Genomic DNA, 13,835 nt, shown 5'->3' on the forward strand with positions numbered 1-13,835 from the left:
TGGGAGGGGGGCGGCGGTGAAGTGTTTCAGGGAGGGTCTGCTCTTTACCAAGGGCAAGACGGCCAGAACCGCCACTGGTGTCAGCTGCAACCCGAAGAGCTTGCTTTCCCCTCTTCCCTCCCGTTCCCTTTTTTCCTCCCGTGTCATGACTTCTTATACTGTGAGCCTCAGGACAGGGTCCGGGACTTAGATCCGATTTATGTAAGCCAGTCCGAGAGCCTGAAAGGGGATACAAATATTGTACAGTATGTAAGTAATGTCCCACTGGGTGAAGAGTGAATTGTGTCCTTAAATCTCTCTCGCTGGCTTTGGCAAAGATGGATTGCCATCTTCTTTCCTGGTCCTCCTCCTGTGCCTTTTATAACTGCATCCTGCCATGCAGAAACACGTGAAGGCTTTCCAACCACAGAAATAAAAAGCATTGCAGGAAAGTTTCAACCTGCTTGAAAGCTGCCTGTCAGGATGCTGTTACAGGCATAAGAGCAGAGGAAGTAAAAATTACAGCTGGCCACCCTAGCCTTTTCCTAAATGGTCTTTAGGTGATCTCTCAGATATTGGGGGCAGAGGAGAAAGGAGAGGAGAGAAAACTCTGCTTAAAGGTCTCTGCGCTCCCCAGAGCTAGCTGCCATGTTTTGAAAGGTGACTGCTAAGATGCATTCGAACTTCAGCTGCGATTCAATCTGCAGCGAAAAATAATCCATTGTTGATATGATGCCAATGGAAAGCAACAGCATTACAGCTTAACGGGATGGACTGTTTACCGAGTTGCAAAGGCATCGGTTTAACTCCTTCCATCCAAGCATAAAATTGAACTGTGCGGAAGCAAAGTCGCTCATTAGACCTGAGGGGAAAGACCTTTTGTGGCCAACGGGGCGATTTTTTCCTGAACTTCTGTGGCATTTTTGAGGTGCCCTTTGGAAATTAGTTCCTTTGAGAAGTGCTATGCTATGCTAACCCTACTGCTTATTTTGCTTCTTAAACAAGGTCACATTGAAATGTTACTCCACCCTTCCCATTTCATTGCTCCATTTGTAAGAGGCAAAATGGGAGGCCCCTTTTAGTGATTTTTCAGAGCGGGCGGGAGGAGAGAAAATGTAGGTAAATTGGTAGCCACAGCAGAGAGCGCTTTTGTCCAGCAGGTGGTAATTAGTGGTCACGGATGTGTAAATCTATCAATTTCTCTTTTTTCAAATGTAAGGTCAGTTCTCCACTTTTCCACATCACTTTGCTATCTATCTATCTATCTATGTTGATCACTCACAGACATTTTAGTGTGACACTACCCTAATATACACATTTTTGCAGAGCCATTTTTATTAATATAATGCATTTTGTATATTATTATTATTATTATTATTATTATTATTATTATTATTATTACTAACAAATGCTTCTTTATGCACACTTTACCTTAGTATATGTATTTCTTGCCCGGAGAAACCAAAACTGACATTCTTCCTCATCTCTACATATTCTCGAATTCCTGTTTTAATATGCCTTTATATTTACTATTTTTCTTATTTTGTGTTGCATTTCTCTTATAGATATATTACAGGTTGGGCCGAGCCCCAAAGAAGCAATCTTCATGAACCGGTGCCCACCACCATTAAAAAGTGCAGTGATTTCTGAGGGGTGGGGGGGAGGAAGCAGGACTGATAATATTAAAGCATTTAATAGAACTTGCCACTACATGAGGCAGTGATGACCACAAAATTAGATGGCTTTTAAGGAGGATTAGTCAAATGCATGGAGGAGAGGGCTATTGATGGCTACTAGCCATGCTGGTTGTATTCTGCCTTCACAGTTGGAGCCAGCAATGCTTCTGAATACTAGTTGCTTGAAACCGCAGGAGGGGACAGTGGCTCTTGTGCTTGGATTGGCTTAGGGAGCTGGATATGTTTAGCCCGGAGAAGAGAAGGTTAAGGGGGGATATGATAGCCATGTTCAAATACATCAAAGGATGTCATATAGAGGAGGGAGAAAGGTTGTTTTCTGCTGCTCCAGAGAAGCGGACACAGAGCAATGGATTCAAACTACAAGAAAGAAGATTCCACCTAAACATTAGGAAGAACTTCCTGACAGTGAGAGCTGTTTGGCAGTGGAATTTGCTGCCAAGGAGTGTGGTGCAGTCTCCTTCTTTGGAGGTCTTTAAGCGGAGGCTTGACAGCCATCTGTCAGGAATGCTTTGATGGTGTTTCCTGCTTGGCAGGGGGTTGGACTGGATGGCCCTTGTGGTCTCTTCCAACTCTATGATTCTATGATTCTATGAATCCTGCTTGTGGGTTTCCTATAGGCATCTGGTTGGCCTCTATGAGAACAGGATGCTGGACTAGATGGTCCTGTAGCCTAATCCGGCAAGCTTTTCTTGTGTTCTTACATTCAAAGTGAGGCTTCCTCATCACGCCACACTGCTCCCAAACAGAACGAAGGCAGAAATGTTGCCTGACCTTTACCTGGAATTGGCCTTGTGACAACACCACACAAATCCAATTTGCCAAATGAGTTCCTCAATTGGCTGGGATCACTCAAGTAAGGAGGGCAATCGGGAAGAAATGGCACTACAATAGCAGCAAAGAGGAAACAACTGCTGTGAACCGTGGGGAAAGGGGGGGGGGACATGAAAAAGTTAAAAATGGAAAGGTGTTTTCAGGGAATATTTTGGGCTCTTGAAAATATTCACAGGCAAATATTTGGGAAACCGCTAATAATCCACAGAATCTGGCAACTGCTTCCACATGCCACGGGGGCTCTGGTCTCACATCTCTCAAAGATGTGACAAACAACTTTTGGACCTGGAGAGGATATCAAAAGCATACTGTGGCATGGTTGTCTGCTCAAAAGCGCAGGTGGATGTGAAATCACACTGGATGTGAAAGCTTTCAACGTGTTCAGCCATATTGGGAGAATGTTCCAGTTACAGGTGGGTAGCCGTGTTGGTCTGCCATAGTCAAAACAAAATCGAAAATTCTTTCTAGTAGCACCTTAGAGACCAACTGAGTTTGTTCCTGGTATGAGCTTTCGTGTGCATGCACACTTCTTCAGATACACTGAAACAGAAGTCACCAGATCCTTAAATATAGTGGGGGAGTGGGGAGGGAGTGGGGAGGGGTATTACTCAGAAGGGTGGTGGGAATGGGTGATAGGCTGATAAGTGTGGAAAACCTGTTGACGACTCTAAACGGCTGCAGTTAGTCTTGCAGGGAAATGCAAGGGGTGAGATGGCTAAAGAGTGATTGGGAGAATGTGTTAGCTACAAGGGCCAGCAACGTATCTTTTATTTCAATCTTTTCTGTGTTTTTCTGCGCTTTTCTAAAGGAGGAATGGATGTTGCTGGGCTACAACTCCTATCAGCCCCAGTCAGCATGGCCAATATTCAGGGATGATGGTAGTATTCCAGTAGTATTCCAGTAGTATTCCAGTAGTATTCCAGTAACTCCTAGAGGCCACTACACTGGCTCCATTTCCAAAGGAGTAGGGAAAACGATTCCCGGCCTCCACTGTTGGAGGAAGCGTGCCTGTGAAAACCAGCTGCTGGTCAGAATCCTGCTGTTATGCTCAGATCCTGCTTGCAAGATTCCCACTGGCATCCTGTGAGAACAGGATGCTGGATTACTTTGGCCCTTGGCCTGATCCAGCAGGCAGGCTCTTCTTTTGTTATTACGTCTGTTGACAAGCTACTTCAGGCTGGAGAGGAAGGCCCGTGTAGTGGGTGTATGTGTAGGAAAGGGCCATAATTCAGTGGCGGATGTCAGACTTTCAATGCAGAAGGTCTCCGGTCTAACGCAGTGTATAAGGATCTGCTGGCAGGTGGTGGGAAAGGCCTTTGGATGAGATGTTGGAGAGATGCTGTCAGTCAGTGGCTCAAACTGAGCTGCGTTGATCTGGTCTAAGGCACCATCCTACAGTCTAAGTGGGAGCAGTGACATCATGGAAGGATAACATCCGAGCTGGCCAGAGTGCTTGCATGTAAAGCCACACAGGGAGAAGCTGTAGTCCAGAACTGCATAGCTTGCGATCCGTAAAGCCCACTGATCATGGGTTGTGGCTTGCTCGCTGCTTGGCAATGCTTTTTGCAGCCAAACTAGGTATGCCATGAATTGTGTGGATGTAACCAGCATGCCATCTTTCCCCCCCTTTTTTGTAACATAGGTAGTCACCAAGGAAGGCTTCACTTGAAATTCAAACAGCAGCTCCGGAGAACACGTTTTTGTTGGGACGGTGGCAAGGAGAGAAAGGCTTCGACCTCCCTTCTCTACTCCCACCAACCCTGAGGCTGCTAAGTCCCAAAACAAAAGATGTGCACGTTAATTGCATCAACACAATTAGCACTGTGTTCAGGTTGACCCTCAGGTAGAGAGAGCCAAACCTGGGACTTTTACAGAGTCCATGGCAGGGTGCCACAGGTAGATGCTGAGCTGAGTTCAGCTCAGTGGGTTGTAAGTCAGGCAGTCTATACAATTGCATGCGGACATATACTGCTCCATTATAAGCTGTGATACAATTAAAGTAGCAAACAACAGTCAGTAAACCAGAAACCTTACAATTAATGCCCAGACTAAAGCCATAACCAAAAATCCCCCCTCTAAAAAATTCACAGAGCCGTTTGTCTCCTGTGAATGGGAAGTAGGGATTTTCGGCTGCTTTTGGGTGGCTGGAAAATTTTCACATATTTTTGTTGCAGGTGGTGGGGTTGATGTACCTTAAGACAAGATTGCCAAGGTGGTGTTTATTATTATTATTATTATTATTATTATTATTATTATTATTATTATTATTAGACTTGGCATCCTATTGGCTGCCTTTTCAATTCTATAAAGGTGTATAAAGGAAATGACACAAAATACCATCATCCTCACGGACGTTTTGAGCTTGGAATCACAGCCAGGACAGCTGCTAGAAAGGCTTGTGGTTGGAGCAACTATGAATCTTTCTTTTAACTTGTGTAAATAAAAAAAAAGAACAAAAAAAGACACTTAGGCCATCTTGTTTTAAAGTAAACCAACCAAAATTGCCAGTAACTTTCTCCAGTACTTTCAGAGTCAGTTCCTCACCCTTGTCCTCCCTGTCCAAAAGCTGGCCCAAAAGTTTCAGCACAGCTCTAAATCAGACACACCCAGCAAGGTGATACCAAAGTGATCAGTTTTACTGGCACGTCTCAATCTTTTGGTGCAACAAATAATTAGCAGCGCTCTACATCAAAGCTGTTAATATTATCCGAGTCACGCACATTTAGGACGCCATCAGAAATTATTCTTGCACGGTACAACCCTCCTGGGAAGTTCTCCTGCACAAGCACCACTGAAATAAACAGGACTTGTGCGGTCTTGCACCGCTTTCATTTGTTTCAATGGTTAGTGTGCCCAGGGTGACTTCCAGGTGGGTTCTGCCTCTAAGTCTGGCACCCAACTGCAAATGAGGATCAACTAAGGGGGGTGGGGGGAAGCAGCATTAAAAACAGCAAGCAATACCGAGCTTTGGAAATCAGGGAGCATTCCTCAACACCACCCCAGCTCTCCTACAAAAACCAAAAACATTATTTGTGTTATTGCTCTTTGTGGCATCCGTACCAGATGTTGGCAATCAGCTAAGATACACATCAAACTCCCCCCCTCCTGTTTCTTGGAGAGGCAAAGGAAATTGTGATTAGCACTGTGGTTGTTAGCACCTTGTCTAGTCTCATCTCCATACAGAAGGCTTTCCCTTTTCTTCCTTTCTTTTTTAATAGAAGAGTGTTTTCCTGAGTCGGGCAAGTGTGTGCGCAACAGAAATAAATAATAGATTCCAGTGAATGTGTGGCATTGCTAGTTACAGGAGGAACTCATAGGCCAGAAGTTGATTCAGTCTTGTCAATATTTTATCTTTCCTGCCCTGCCCAATTACTGCAGTGTAGGGATGAGGAGCCTGTAAAACACCAATCGACTCATGGTCATTGACCATGCCACCTGGAATTGGTGTTCAACAGCTACATGGCCAAAGATTCCCAATTCCCACTCTGTTGAGGGGCTCACAGGAATGCATGTACGTCCCCCTGTAACATTACCTTAGGTATTATTATTACTGTCTAAAAATGGAGCCCGCCTTTGACAGTTCTCACATGTTCCACCTGAGAAAGAAGTTCATATTCACTTCGGCAACCTGGGAATGTTGTGGGAGTGGGACCCCCATGAGAAATGTCACGAGCCCTGTTGGTGCCCCTTCTGGTTCCTCAGATGTTTCACATGTAGAAGGACCCTGTCATGGGCCAGGAGTCAGCTTCATCTGCTGAACAGCAGCCTGAAGGGGGGAAAGGCGGAATGACTTGACCTGCAGCTGATCAGCCTTCAAGGACAGGAAGAGAAGCTCATTCCACATTCTCCCACTTAAGGCTGCTGTTCAGAAGGTGAAGCTGACTCCTGGCCCACAACGTTCTCAATGAATTAATTCCACAAGTTTCAGTGAGGATTCTACCAGTGTTCATGTTGGAAGATTCATTTCCCCGTGTGCAGTCATGGGTTTATTGTTTATCACATGACTGGCTATGTGTTTTCATTCCACAGAGTGGGAAGTGACGGAAGACAGGATGTTGTGTCTTACTGTGTTCCCTAAAGTGGGACTTTTGTCCTTTGTTCTTTCTCTTTGCTGTCTGATGCTAGAGAGAGAGGGAGCCATGTTGAAGTGCTCCAACTGTGTATATATGTAATAAAGTAGGTTAGCCAACATGCTGGTTGCTGTGGTCTGTTACGCAACTGCGCAAACCTCTGCGGGTGCCTAAGTTTGTTGATGTCCTCCCACATCCATCACTGAGATGTCAGGGGCCGAGGAAGCCTGAGAAGCTCCCGAACGATCGCCCAGGAAGAAGGGAACATGCCAGTCGGGCATGTGTCTCTGCCAGGGTCTTACTTGTGAGTAGAGGCTGTTTTCTGACATCTCATCCCTATTAGACTGGGGCAAAGGTGGGGGGTCTGTAGCCCTTCAGAAGCTGTTGGAGCACAACTTATTGGCAGCATTTGCAAACAGTCACTTACCTCTAACCTAAGTGGTACAGTGGGGCAAAATCTGATGGCATTAAAAAGAAAGAAAGGAGAAGGCACACCCATTCATCACCATCACTCTCGAAATAACAGGTGGGAAATCTGTGATGCTCCAGATGTTGAGAGATTAAAATTCCTATCATGTCTGACCATGAGAGTTAATTATGAGATCTTGACTATTTTAAGGGCTCAGTGGGTAGCTAGCTAGTCTTGGATCTGGCAGGTAGTGGTTCCATTCCCACCTCTGCCATATGGATTTTGATTGGTGTGTGTGTGTGTGTGTGTGTGTGCGCGCACACACACACACACACACACACATCACTCCCTTCATTAAAGGAAAGCAATGGTGGCCAACTGCTGTAGTGAATGCAATCAAAATTGCTCAGCATTTTACAAAGATAAGAAAGGCAACCTAAATCAATAACCAGTAATAGTCGTGAAACAGCTAATAGTAATTCAGAGCATTGAAGTGAAAGGTGTTGGTTTAGAAACCCATTGGCAAAATGGGATACTCCCAGACTCTGCTATTGCATCAAAAAAAATGAGCAAACAAACAAACAAGGGTGAGTAGATTTTAGGTTTACAGTGCCTTCTTTCTTCTTTCTTTCTTTCTTTCTTTCTTTCTTTCTCTCTCTCTCTCTCTCTCTCTCTCTCTCTCTCTCTCTTTCTTGGACCCTGAGATCCAACAACCAAAGTAAGGTGCAAAATAGTAACTGAGGAGGACAGGCATATGCTAAGAATTAAGCCTGGGACAAAAAATCCACTCCTGGTTTCCCCTCAAGCTTTCTTTGTTTCAGCCTCCTAATTTGGGGGCATGATTTTTAGTTGCTTCTGTTGTTACCCAGAGATCTACCGGTAGATCTTGAACTATCTTCTGCCTCTTCCCTGCTTTAAACTAATGAAAGCAAAGTCTTTGTAAATCTGTATCTATATTATATCTCTATCAATATCTATTTATATATATGGGGAAAAAGATTTGTCCTATTGGCTCCGGCACCTGGCGTGGTGGCCAAGACATATCATAAGAGGCAGAGATCAGCTGGGCTTAGCGCCAGAACTGGAACACCCTGCTAATTGCAGCTACAGCGAAGTTTCATGGTGACTCTTGGGAGTTCACACTAATGAAAAGCACCTGAATAATTCGGGGAAAAGGAGAAAAAGAGTCTCTAAGAAGACTAAAGGCAGGCATAGGCAAACCCGGCCCTCCAGATGTTTTGGGACTACAATTCCCATCATCCCTGACCACTGGTCCTGTTAGCTAAGGATCATGGAAGTTGTAGTCCCAAAACATCTGGAGGGCCAGGTTTGCCTATGCCTGACTAAAGGAATTCCTCAAGGGTGACATGTTGGGGTCTGCACATCCCACCCGTTTTCACTGAAAATGCTAACTGAACTTTGATGAAGGGCAGCGTTTGTACATTTTAAAAGAATAAATTAAATAATGGTAATTTGGAGGGACCTGCTCAGAATAAACCAGCTCAAGCCTTTTCAAAGGAAGCTCCTGAGGGTTTGGATGAGACACCTGGAAACTTTGTGCTTAGGATATAGGTTAAGCAAGGAGATGGGGAAAGCACCACGACCGGTGGAGCAGAAGAGAGACCAGCTCTGGTGCTTCTTGTACTAAGCTGTTCGTTGTTGTTGTTTTAGTTGTTTAGTCGTGTCCGACTCTTTGTGACCCTATGGGCCAGTGCACGCCAGGCACCCCTATCCTCCACTGCCTCCCACAATTAGCACTAAGCTGTTTATTTGGCTTCAATAATAATAATAATAATATTAAAATTAGCATAAAAGTATACCATTTCTATTAATGCTTAAATGTACAAAACCATGCACATTAGAAGTGATTTAAAAGAACAGAGGCTGTAAAAATAATAATTCATGTACATTAACTTGTCTTTTTTTAGGTACTTTTTTAAGGTACTTCACACACACACACACACACACACACACACAGAGTTATGTGCTTTTAAGTATTATTACTACTGTTTCACTTTTGTATTCTTTTCAGCATTATTGTGATTTGTATTGTGTACAGCTCCTGACAAAGGGGGCTTACCTCCTAAATGTGTTGAGCTAAACAAATAGTTGAACTCAATAAACAGCTTATTGCAAGAAGCACCAGAGCTCATCTCTCTTTGGGGACACGGGGTAGTAGGCATACAGTGGTACCTCTGGTTAAGTATTTAATTCGTTCCAGAGGTACGTTCTTAACCTGAAACTGTTCTTAACACTTTAGCTAATGGGACCTCCCACTGCTGCTGCGCTGCCAGAGCACGATTTCTGTTCTTATCCTGAAGCAAAGTTCTTAACCTGAAGAGTTATTTCTGGGTTAGCGGAGTCTGTAACCTGAAGCGTATGTAACCCGAGGTACCACTGTACCCCTCAACTGCCCCAATTAAATTGGAACATCCTGTGGATCCCCCAAACACACATTTTTTTGCCTCTGTTATCTCATGAGAATCATGTGACTTGCATGGGAGCACAGCCAGGAAGATGCATGTCCTGGTTTTTGGCCTCAACCTGTTGGAAGGTATGGTAAAAGGTAAAGGTAAAGGGACCCCTGAACATTAGGTCCAGTCGCGGACGACTCTGGGGTTGCGGTGCTCATCTCGCTTTACTGGCCGAGGGAGCCGGCATACAGCTTCCAGGTCATGTGGCCAGCATGACTAAGCCGCTTCTGGCAAACCAGAGCAGCGCACAGAAACGCCATTTACCTTCCTGCCTGATTGGTACCTATTTATCTACTTGCACTTTGACATGCTTTCGAACTGCTAGGTTGGCAGGAGCAGGGACCGAGCAACAGGAGCTCACCCCGTCGCGGGGATTCGAACTGCCGACCTTCTGATCGGCAAGCCCTAGGCTCTGTGGTTTAACCCACAGCGCCACCCGTGTCCCTCCATGGGTATGATAGCAGAATGCAAAAGAGGATGAGACTTCCATAACTTTAAAAGTTGTGCAGAAGAGGGTAGCTTCAGCAGGTGTAGCTTGTGGTGCAAATCCCACACATTTTGCAGCAAGTAAAGGGGCAGGATCCCTCTCCTCCTTTGCATCTGGCCACCCTTTGGGGATGGGACTTGGTCCATGAAGGCTTGCCTTGTCCTACTTTCTGAAAGTAGTTCTGGCTCGTGGCACTGAGGGCTGAGTTCCACAAGCAACCCCTGATACCCAGCATCCTCTGCTGCGACGCTGGTTCACATATCGCTTGGGCTGCTTACACAGTCAGGCCAGTCCTGGCGTCTCAGCTCGGCTCAAGATGGAGACAAGATGGAAGCTGAAGTGTGTGCCCAGGGGGAAAAGCCAGTACTTTCTGATTAGCATTCAAGTCAGAGGCAACAGGAACGCACAGGAAGTTTATTTTGGTTGCTGCCTCATATGCTCTTTCTAAAATCACAGCGCTCAGCACTCCGGTTAAAGTTATGGCAGGTCTTCCTGTGTTTAAACCTTTCCTCAGGAGAACTTCTACACTCACACAATTATCATCCTCTGTTATTATTTCAGCAGAATTACTTAGTTATGCAGGGCGGTGCGCCTCATCTGCAAAGCAGCCCCAAAATGTACAAAATGTTGTGTTGACAAGACATGGCAAGACCATCAAATGCGCTGCGTGGTGGAGAGCCCGCTTCAGTGTTATGTTTCAATGTGCACACATTCAGTCTCGTTCCTTTTAACCTGGGAAACTAAAAAGCAGGTGAGCTGCACTAATAAAACTAGCAGAATTTTTGCATATGTCTGATTGTGGGGGTAGCGGGAAGACGTATTTTGCCGACCCCTTGGCTGTCACTGGTGAAATTCAGCATGAATTCAGCGGTTCCTACTGAGGTGAAACATCTGAGGGGGTATGAGATGGTTGAGACTCAAGACTACAGGAGGGCATCCCTTTTCCCATCGCCAGAGCGTTTTCCATTTGCACTTCCATTTGCAAGAGGACACCCCCTTTTTTGAAAGCTTCTGCCATTAAAAAACAAAAAAAGCTCTATCTGAAACCTGAAGCAGTTCAATCCATTTCCCCCCCCTCCCCACAACTCCTCCTGCTGCCTGGGTTAAGACTAGCCCTGAAGAACCTTGGGATGGGCCAAGAGTTTTGCATAACGAGAGTAGATGAGTACAGATCGATCAATCAATCAATCAATCTAGATTTAGAGCTATAGATCTAGATCTATAAAATCATGCCACATTCGTCAGAGGGATGGTGCCATGCTGTTGCATATTACACCAGTTCTGTAACGTGAAAAAGGAACTAAAGTAATGTAGCAATGGTTGTATGGGGAAGAATCTGTTCTGGGCGAGACTGTAACTGATTCCCCCACATACAACCATTTCCAAATCACTTCAGTTCCTGTTACTACATGTTCCCTTCTGACAAAGCACAACTACGGTAACCAGAGGCTTCACACTATGCCAGGCATCCCCAAACTCGGCCCTCCAGATGTTTTGGGGCTACGATTCCCATCATCCCTGACCACTGGTCCTGTTAGCTAGGGGATGATGGGAGTTGTAGTACCAACACATCTGGAGGGCCGAGTTTGGGGATGCCTGCACTATGCTGGGCTCTATGTTTGCCCACTGGTTTCCTAAAAGTTTCTCTCCATCGTGAAAGAGGCTTCTGCTTTTCTGCCTCATTCTGAGGTCACATTTGGAATTTCAGCAGGTACTGGTTTTTCAGCTCAACATATCGTTGCAAGGTGGCCACGGGTGGGGGGTGGGCACATGTGTTTTTCTTCCCCGTAAACATTTATCCAGCACTCTGCAGCCCCCCTGGCTGCCCACACTTCCTGATCTGAAAAATCCCACCGAGAGGAGCTAGGTCTTCCCCTGGGCTTTAATTCTCAGGCAGGTGCACCCCACCTGTGAAAAATTCACTGGCATTTCTCTCCCCTTTGATCATTCCCAAATGCAATTTCTTTTCTCAAAAACTGATAGGAAATTGGGGGTGGGTGAGAGAGAATACACATGCAGGAATTTTTTTCAGCAAATCATACCTTAAAAATATACTAATGTGTGCTGTTGCTTTGGTGTTTCTGTTTCAACCGAGAGCGCCACAGTGAAGATGTTTGCCATCTAATGGAGTGGAAAAAAAATCTTCCCATCTCCTAAATGGATGTTGTTGTTTTTCCTCGCCCACCCCCCTTTTTAAAAGCAGTCTCTTTAGACTATTTTTGACCTGTAATTGCCAACATCTGTTCAGGATAATCATCTACAGGAACTACCATGCACGGGGTTGTTTTGCCACCTTCTCTACCTTGCCATGCAGGTCAAAAATGTTAAACACTGAGGCTGAATGAGACCTGTCCATAGATACACTGAGGGCACATTTGCTTGTTTTCCCCATCGATCTACTTTCAGAGAAAACGCCGTCCTCCATTTAAGAGATGAAAGCTACTGTAGCTAAGCATTTTTAAATGCTGACAAAGGCAACAGGGACTGCATGTTTCTTTTGCTAAAAAAAAAAAAATGGCAATGCAATGGGAGAAGGAGCCAAAGGTCATGATCTACTGGAATATTCTTCACAATGGAATGAAAAGGAGCCACATAAAAACACAGCAGCGGCACGCCATTCCTATCAGTGGCCCTTGTGAAGAAGAGCACTTCGGCAGAATTGTGCCCACATTCACTCTGCACTGAGCTACCGATTGATTGATTGGTTGGGTCGGAATTAACTCAGATCGAATGATAAAGGTGAGGCAGCCCACAACAGATCCTTCAGATTCCTTATTCCACCCCCAAACAAAGCAATAAATGGCATTCCGTTTTAATTAAGCCCGGGGGTCAGCACACTGACAAAAAATTACTGATAGGCCTTGCAATTTTTTTTTCTTGTGGTTGATTTTTTTTTCATATGTTGCCATTTACCCCAAGATTTTTATTTTATTATTTAAAGAGAGAGGTTGGGGAGGGGAGAGAAGCAACCCACTCGGATTTAGTCATTTATGTCTAAAGTAGCCAATCTGAAACGTTGGACTCCGTTCCCAAATTGTACGAAAACAGGGCTGCAGAAAACTTTGCAAGGTGGCATTCTTGGCTCATGATTTGTCATGGGCTGGGAAATTTCAGAGCCCTGAAAGGCCTTTGATGCCACCACCAAAAATTACTGGGAGTGGGGTAAACATATGAAAAAAAAAAGTATTCTATTGACAGGACCCATTCCCCACACTCATCCATTCCCAGGTGAAGTGCCGTTCATTATTTCAAGCTGTGTCCTACCGACAACCGTTTTGCTACGGGGAATGGTGCATAAGCTTCTGTGAGTGCACGCAGCCCAAGTGTTTAACCTCAAATTGTTTTTTCACCTGAAATGACTGAGATTGTTTTCAGCGCGCGAAGAACTCTGAACGTTCGTAAGGCTGATACATTGCCCAGGTCCACAAATTCAGTTATGTATCTGCAAACAAGGGAAAGTCACACACAAGAAGAAGACCGTGACAACAACGCCAGCAAAGTAATGACAGCAGAAGAAAGAGAGAAAAGAGAGAAAGAAGGGGTTGGGGTGGGACAGGAAAAAAGTCAATTGTAGCTGAGAGCAGATATGCAAGGGTCAGGGCTTCTTACCTGGAATGTACGAAATAGTTTTTAAAGCTCTCAATACCCTGAAATTCCGAAGTGCGGAAATTTTGCCTAGTTTTGTAAATTCTCCTACAAACCTGTTGAATTAAACCACAGTTATTTGGAAATACACAGCAGGGCACATGCAGCTGGAGATTGCATGAACATCGCGTTTAGCTTAGGGTGGTGGGTTTGGAAAGCCCTGCCTTCGGGAAGCCCTGGCCCGGCTTATTTTCCCTGCTGCAGAAGCTCTGTGCATTGTGGAAGTTTATGAGATCTGTTTTG

The 13,835-nt window shown here is 45.0% G+C and overlaps 1 protein-coding gene across 2 annotated transcripts in view; it reads right to left on the reverse strand.

Annotated features, from left to right (window-relative positions):
* Positions 1 to 13,835, reverse strand: part of SCN5A (sodium voltage-gated channel alpha subunit 5) — a 216,621-nt gene that overhangs the window by 172,504 nt on the left and 30,282 nt on the right. For both annotated transcript variants that reach the window (XM_033164901.1, XM_033164899.1), the window contains exon 5: positions 13,298 to 13,389. In XM_033164901.1, the coding sequence (XP_033020792.1) occupies positions 13,298 to 13,389 (92 nt within the window). The remainder of the gene's footprint in view (positions 1 to 13,297; positions 13,390 to 13,835) is intronic.

Source organism: Lacerta agilis, chromosome 12 (genome assembly GCF_009819535.1).
Source record: "Lacerta agilis isolate rLacAgi1 chromosome 12, rLacAgi1.pri, whole genome shotgun sequence".
Classification (NCBI taxonomy): domain Eukaryota; kingdom Metazoa; phylum Chordata; class Lepidosauria; order Squamata; family Lacertidae; genus Lacerta; species Lacerta agilis.